Source organism: Camelina sativa, chromosome 9 (genome assembly GCF_000633955.1).
Source record: "Camelina sativa cultivar DH55 chromosome 9, Cs, whole genome shotgun sequence".
In the NCBI taxonomy this organism is placed as follows: Eukaryota; Viridiplantae; Streptophyta; class Magnoliopsida; order Brassicales; family Brassicaceae; genus Camelina; species Camelina sativa.
The window spans coordinates 35,869,251-35,876,758 of record NC_025693.1 but is presented as its reverse complement, the minus strand read 5'-3'; the positions used below and the strand labels follow the sequence as shown (position 1 = coordinate 35,876,758).

General features: G+C 40.8%; 1 protein-coding gene across 2 annotated transcripts in view; it reads left to right on the top strand.

The window, feature by feature from the left end:
- LOC104714373 (pre-mRNA-processing-splicing factor 8A-like) overlaps positions 1 to 7,508 on the top strand; it is a 12,786-nt gene that overhangs the window by 3,643 nt on the left and 1,635 nt on the right. The window contains exons 7-25 of one of the 2 annotated variants that reach the window (XM_010431711.2): positions 129 to 424; positions 511 to 779; positions 883 to 1,197; positions 1,293 to 1,597; positions 1,680 to 2,134; positions 2,215 to 2,341; positions 2,463 to 2,704; positions 2,799 to 2,922; positions 3,018 to 3,315; positions 3,557 to 3,810; positions 3,928 to 4,544; positions 4,632 to 4,738; positions 4,823 to 5,077; positions 5,216 to 5,689; positions 5,872 to 6,033; positions 6,122 to 6,319; positions 6,410 to 6,688; positions 6,762 to 7,004; positions 7,093 to 7,471. In XM_010431711.2, coding sequence (XP_010430013.1) covers positions 129 to 424; positions 511 to 779; positions 883 to 1,197; positions 1,293 to 1,597; positions 1,680 to 2,134; positions 2,215 to 2,341; positions 2,463 to 2,704; positions 2,799 to 2,922; positions 3,018 to 3,315; positions 3,557 to 3,810; positions 3,928 to 4,544; positions 4,632 to 4,738; positions 4,823 to 5,077; positions 5,216 to 5,689; positions 5,872 to 6,033; positions 6,122 to 6,319; positions 6,410 to 6,688; positions 6,762 to 7,004; positions 7,093 to 7,284 — 5,212 coding nt within the window. In that variant the 3' untranslated portion in view covers positions 7,285 to 7,471. Of the gene's footprint in view, positions 1 to 128; positions 425 to 510; positions 780 to 882; positions 1,198 to 1,292; positions 1,598 to 1,679; positions 2,135 to 2,214; positions 2,342 to 2,462; positions 2,705 to 2,798; positions 2,923 to 3,017; positions 3,316 to 3,556; positions 3,811 to 3,927; positions 4,545 to 4,631; positions 4,739 to 4,822; positions 5,078 to 5,215; positions 5,690 to 5,871; positions 6,034 to 6,121; positions 6,320 to 6,409; positions 6,689 to 6,761; positions 7,005 to 7,092; positions 7,472 to 7,508 lie in introns of those variants that run through there. The other variant, XM_010431712.1, reaches the window with a different exon arrangement.

Genomic DNA, 7,508 nt, shown 5'->3' with positions numbered 1-7,508 from the left:
GTTGATGCGAATGTCCAATTCCGACTTGGTAATGTTGATGCCTTCCAGTTGGCTGACGGTCTGCAATATATTTTCTCTCACGTTGGCCAGTTGACGGGTATGTATCGTTATAAATACAGACTGATGAGGCAGATTAGGATGTGCAAGGATTTGAAGCACTTGATATATTACCGTTTCAATACTGGTCCTGTGGGTAAGGGTCCAGGGTGTGGATTTTGGGCTCCAATGTGGAGGGTATGGTTGTTCTTCCTTCGGGGAATAGTTCCTCTTCTTGAACGATGGTTAGGGAATCTTCTTGCACGTCAATTTGAGGGGCGTCATTCAAAAGGAGTGGCCAAAACAGTCACAAAACAGAGAGTTGAAAGCCATTTTGATTTGGAACTTCGAGCTGCTGTCATGCATGACGTCCTTGATGCTATGCCAGGTTTCTATTCTTATAAATTTGTTTTTCCTTGTGTTATGGAATGGCTTTGCTTTATTCTTTGGTTAATATTTTCCGCTAATGTGCAGAGGGTATCAAGCAAAATAAAGCCCGGACCATATTGCAGCACCTTAGTGAGGCATGGCGGTGCTGGAAAGCTAATATTCCATGGAAGGTCCCTGGGTTACCTGTTCCAATTGAGAATATGATCCTCCGTTATGTCAAGTCTAAGGCTGATTGGTGGACGAATGTTGCTCACTACAATCGTGAGCGTATCCGAAGGGGGGCTACTGTTGATAAGACAGTTTGTAGAAAGAATCTCGGGAGGTTGACTCGTCTGTGGCTTAAGGCAGAACAGGTCTGTTTCATAATTGTCTTTATTACTATCGTTTTTGCTTGAGCAACATTTTAGGAGATGGCTTTATATATATTGATGTGTTATCCTTGTAAAACTGTTACAGGAACGACAGCACAATTACCTGAAAGATGGTCCGTATGTCACTCCGGAAGAAGCACTTGCAATCTATACAACAACTGTTCATTGGCTGGAATCAAGGAAGTTTTCTCCAATTCCATTTCCTCCATTGTCATACAAACATGACACAAAGTTGCTCATCCTTGCCCTTGAGAGACTGAAGGAATCATATAGTGTAGCTGTGAGGTTGAACCAGCAGCAGCGAGAAGAGCTTGGTCTAATTGAACAAGCTTATGACAATCCTCATGAAGCTTTGTCACGAATAAAACGTCATCTTCTCACCCAACGTGGCTTTAAAGAGGTAATTTAATATTTCACTCTATATTGGAGCAATGGATTGACATAGATCTTCAAGGTTGCCGTAGTGAAGTGATGGTGTATACGTTTTGTCTGCAGGTTGGCATAGAGTTTATGGATCTGTATAGCTACTTGATTCCAGTTTATGAAATAGAGCCTCTAGAGAAAATTACCGATGCCTATCTTGATCAATACTTGTGGTACGAAGGTGACAAGCGCCACTTGTTTCCAAACTGGATTAAGCCTGCAGACTCAGAGCCGCCCCCACTTCTGGTTTATAAGTGGTGCCAAGGTATCAACAACTTGCAAGGCATATGGGACACAGGTGATGGGCAGTGTGTGGTGATGCTCCAAACTAAGTTCGAAAAGTTTTTTGAGAAGATCGATTTGACAATGTTGAACAGGTACCTGTCTCATTAATAATTTATTAATAATGTTGAGCCACATTTCTCTGGAGTAATAAGTATTTTGTGTTGTTTGTTTCAGGCTTCTTCGTTTGGTTCTTGACCACAATATTGCAGACTATGTGTCTGCCAAGAATAACGTGGTCCTGTCTTACAAGGATATGAGTCATACTAACTTGTATGGTCTCATTAGAGGACTCCAGTTTGCATCATTTGTTGTTCAGTTCTATGGTCTATTACTTGATCTTTTGCTTCTTGGTTTGACTCGAGCGAGTGAAATTGCTGGGCCACCACAGATGCCTAACGAGTTTATGACGTTTTGGGATACAAAAGTGGAAACACGCCATCCCATAAGACTCTATTCTCGGTATATAGACAAAGTTCATATCATGTTTAAATTTACCCATGAAGAGGCTCGGGATCTTATTCAGCGATATCTTACGGAGCACCCGGATCCCAACAATGAAAACATGGTGGGATACAACAATAAGAAGTGCTGGCCAAGAGATGCAAGGATGAGGTTGATGAAACATGATGGTATGTTCTTTTTTTATATATAATTCGATTGACTATATTTATGCATTAGATGTGTGTCTCATTTATTATTCATCTTTCAGTCAATCTTGGTAGAAGTGTCTTCTGGGACATGAAGAACCGTCTTCCTCGGAGCATCACAACTTTGGAGTGGGAGAATGGCTTTGTCTCTGTCTATAGCAAGGATAATCCTAACCTGCTCTTTAGCATGTAAGTCCTTTATTTGCGCATTCTAGTGCTTCTGTTGTTACTTGTTAGTGCTATGCTTTCGTTTATACTGTTACTTGGTACTGCCATTGACATCTGTGACTCTTTCTCATCTTGCCTTCAGGTGTGGATTTGAAGTCCGCATACTTCCAAAAATCAGGATGACCCAAGAAGCTTTCAGCAACACAAAAGATGGTGTCTGGAATCTGCAAAATGAACAGACCAAGGAGAGGACTGCAGTAGCTTTTCTGCGGGTTGACGATGAACATATGAAGGTGTTTGAGAATCGTGTGAGGCAGATCCTTATGTCATCAGGATCAACCACCTTTACCAAGATCGTCAACAAATGGAATACAGCTCTTATTGGTACAATAATCCTCTGAGCCCGTTTTGGCATCATTGTTTACTTTTTATGATTTGTTGTTTATCATGAAACTGATCACTTTTTCTTTATAAACAGGTCTCATGACTTACTTCCGTGAAGCCACTGTACACACGCAAGAGCTCTTGGATCTACTGGTCAAGTGTGAGAATAAAATCCAAACAAGAATTAAGATCGGGTTGAACTCAAAGATGCCTAGTCGGTAAGTAAAAGCTATCTTATTGAGCTTATGGTCGACATAGCAGAGCTGTGTGTTTATGTTTCTGTAACCTGATTTTTCTACTTCCTCCTTGGCAGATTTCCTCCTGTTATCTTCTACACTCCAAAGGAAATTGGAGGGCTGGGAATGTTGTCAATGGGTCATATTTTGATCCCACAAAGTGACCTTCGGTACAGCAAGCAAACAGATGTTGGTGTAACCCACTTTAGGAGTGGAATGAGCCACGAGGAAGATCAGCTTATACCAAATCTTTACCGTTATATACAGCCGTGGGAAAGTGAGTTTATTGATTCACAGCGTGTATGGGCAGAATATGCTTTAAAAAGGCAGGAAGCGCAGGCCCAAAATAGGCGTCTTACACTGGAAGATCTGGAAGTAAGTATCATACTTGTGTAACCTCTGTACTTGATGTTGAATTTTGAACGGGATATTAGCATGCTAGCTTGCTTTCTTTGGGTATTCTTGGCTTTGATTTTCAGAGGGTTTTGGGAGTATATCGCTGTGTTGCCTTCTCCTCTTTTGGGGTTGAAGTGCAAATATTATTTTGAATTTTTATTTGCTTCTAAATATCCGATCATTGAGGAGAATAATAACTGGTGTTTTTAAAATATGACAGGATTCTTGGGATAGAGGAATTCCTCGTATAAATACACTGTTTCAGAAGGATAGGCACACATTGGCATATGATAAAGGTTGGAGAGTTAGGACCGACTTTAAGCAGTACCAAGTCCTTAAACAAAATCCTTTCTGGTGGACACACCAGAGGCATGATGGAAAGTTGTGGAACTTGAACAATTACCGCACTGATGTCATTCAAGCACTTGGAGGTGTTGAGGGTATTCTTGAGCACACCCTATTCAAGGGGACATAGTAAGTCTGCTTTTCATTTCTCCTCAACTAGTTATGATCTTTGTTTCATAATAGCATATGATGTTCAGTTACATCACATTAGATTTGCTAACTTTTTCATGCTTTACATGAACTCAGCTTCCCGACATGGGAGGGTCTTTTCTGGGAGAAGGCATCTGGTTTTGAGGAGTCGATGAAATATAAGAAGTTGACTAATGCGCAGAGGTCTGGTCTAAACCAGATTCCAAATAGAAGATTCACGCTATGGTGGTCGCCAACAATTAATCGAGCGAATGTGTATGTGGGTTTCCAAGTGCAGTTGGATCTGACAGGAATATTTATGCATGGAAAGATTCCTACACTTAAGATATCTTTGATTCAGATTTTCCGAGCCCATTTGTGGCAGAAAATCCATGAGAGTGTTGTTATGGATCTTTGCCAAGTATTGGACCAAGAGTTGGACGCTTTGGAGATAGAAACGGTGCAGAAGGAGACAATCCATCCAAGAAAGAGTTATAAGATGAACAGCTCTTGTGCTGATGTTCTTCTGTTTGCTGCTCATAAATGGCCTATGTCTAAGCCTAGCCTGGTTGCAGAGTCAAAGGATATGTTCGACCAGAAAGCTAGTAACAAGTATTGGATAGATGTGCAACTTCGATGGGGAGACTATGACTCCCATGATATTGAACGTTATACTAGGGCAAAGTTCATGGACTATACAACTGACAACATGTCTATCTATCCATCTCCAACAGGTATGTATTACTTTTAGATTTTGCTTTGTTTTGTTAGCTTTCGCTTTTCTGAAGTATGTATCATTTTTTTTTCCAAAATCCGTGCAGGTGTAATGATTGGGCTTGATCTGGCATACAACTTGCATTCTGCCTTTGGTAATTGGTTTCCTGGTTCAAAACCTCTTCTTGCTCAAGCAATGAACAAGATCATGAAGGTACTAGAACTTTTTCTTGGGGTGTGTTTTGCAGGACCCATTTTATTTAGATTTGTGACTTATCGTTTAAACTTTAAATTGCAGTCAAATCCAGCTCTATATGTGTTGAGAGAGAGGATAAGGAAGGGTTTACAGTTGTACTCGTCTGAGCCTACAGAGCCTTATTTGTCATCTCAAAACTATGGTGAAATATTCAGCAATCAAATTATATGGTTTGTTGATGATACCAATGTATATCGTGTCACGATTCACAAGACATTTGAAGGGAATTTAACGACTAAGCCAATCAATGGTGCGATTTTCATCTTCAATCCAAGAACTGGGCAGCTGTTCCTGAAGGTATTTCTCCCTCTCCAGCGCTTTACATTAAGAGCGGGCATACATATTGTTCCACTTCCACAAGACTACTGTTTCTGATGAAGTCTATTAATAACATGTTGTGGGATCTTAAGTAACTGTTTTCTTTTTGTCGTCTAGGTTATCCATACAAGCGTCTGGGCTGGTCAGAAGCGTCTTGGTCAGCTAGCAAAATGGAAAACTGCTGAAGAGGTTGCTGCACTTGTGCGATCACTACCTGTTGAAGAACAGCCAAAACAGATTATTGTCACGCGAAAAGGAATGTTGGATCCCCTTGAGGTTCACTTGCTAGATTTCCCCAACATCGTTATCAAGGGAAGTGAGCTGCAGCTTCCGTTCCAGGCTTGCCTAAAGATAGAGAAATTTGGTGACCTGATTTTGAAGGCGACAGAACCGCAGATGGTTTTGTTTAATATATATGATGATTGGTTGAAGAGTATTTCTTCGTATACTGCCTTTTCAAGACTTATTTTGATCCTTCGTGCGCTTCATGTTAATAATGAGAAGGCTAAGATGTTGTTGAAGCCTGACAAGTCTGTTGTCACTGAGCCACATCACATCTGGCCCTCTCTCACTGATGATCAATGGATGAAGGTAACTCTTCTGCCACTTTTCGAACTTCTTCATTTAGTTTGTTTCTTGCTATAATATTTTATCTGATAGTGTCCCTCTTTATCTGCTGTTTTTTTATTTACTAGTCTTATATTACATAATGCTTGTACTTTCTTTTCTTTGTTTGAATAGTCTTTCCTTATTCACGATCATGTTAAATTCAGGTGGAGGTAGCACTTAGAGATCTGATCCTTTCTGACTACGCAAAGAAGAACAATGTTAATACCTCAGCTCTGACACAATCAGAGATCAGAGACATTATTCTTGGAGCTGAGATTACTCCACCCTCTCAACAGAGGCAACAAATTGCTGAGATTGAGAAACAGGTACTCGTAACTGTTACTTTTATAAGTTTTCAGACAAACAATGAGAATGTAGTTCTGTTGTTCACCTTAAATCTGTATCTTATTGCAGGCAAAGGAAGCCAGCCAGCTTACTGCAGTCACAACAAGAACTACAAATGTTCATGGTGATGAGCTCATTACTACCACCACGAGCCCTTACGAGCAATCTGCATTCGGTTCCAAAACAGATTGGCGTGTACGTGCTATATCAGCCACTAACCTTTACCTCAGAGTCAATCACATATATGTGAATTCAGATGACATAAAGGTTAGAGTCCATGTCACTCTCATTCACTTTGTCAATAAAGTAAAAGCCTTTCGGGTGTCACCCTTAACCGTTGTTTCTTGTTGTTCACAGGAAACCGGATACACATACATCATGCCAAAGAATATTTTGAAGAAGTTCATATGCGTAGCTGATCTTCGTACTCAAATTGCTGGGTACTTATATGGTATTAGTCCCCCAGATAATCCCCAAGTGAAAGAAATCCGTTGCGTTGTGATGGTGCCACAGTTGGGATCTCATCAGCATGTTCAACTGCCGTCTTCTCTTCCTGAGCATGACTTCCTAAATGATCTTGAGCCCTTGGGATGGTTGCACACACAGCCTAACGAGCTGCCTCAGCTGTCGCCACAGGTGATATATACATTATCTATACCTTAAGATCAGCCTGTTAACCCCATTGCTAACTGATTCTTTGCTTTTATAGGATGTAACCTTTCATTCGCGTATTCTGGAGAACAACAAGCAATGGGATGGAGAAAAATGCATCATCCTGACCTGCAGTTTCACTCCGGGCTCCTGCTCTTTGACGTCATATAAGTTGACCCAAACCGGATATGAATGGGGGCGGCTTAATAAGGACACAGGCAACAATCCTCACGGTTACCTTCCCACCCATTATGAAAAGGTTCAGATGTTGTTGAGTGACCGGTTCCTCGGGTTTTACATGGTAAGAAACACATTTCCCAGTTGTGCTTTTGTCCTTGAATGGTATGAAACCATTGAGAAATGATTTTTGTAACTTGTTGTTGTGATAGGTTCCTGAGAATGGACCGTGGAACTACAACTTCATGGGAGTGAAGCACACGGTGAGCATGAAATACAATGTCAAACTCGGGTCCCCAAAGGAGTTCTATCACGAGGAGCATCGACCCACTCATTTCTTGGAGTTTAGTAACATGGAGGAGGCTGACATTTTGGAGGGAGATCGTGAGGACACATTTACTTGAAATGTAGTAACTTTTCTTACCAATAGAGACTTGTAAGCTTTTGTACGCAAATCAGGGACGTAGTCTTTGCTGTCTTGTGCGTTACTCTTGAGGTAGATAGTAACGTCCCTAAATCTTAAAACAATGTTTTGCCACTAGAATCAAACTATTGAATGTATTGCATGGGCACATCTGATGCAATTCAGTAGTATGTGTGTTCATAGGTATTCCTTTCCCATATTGAA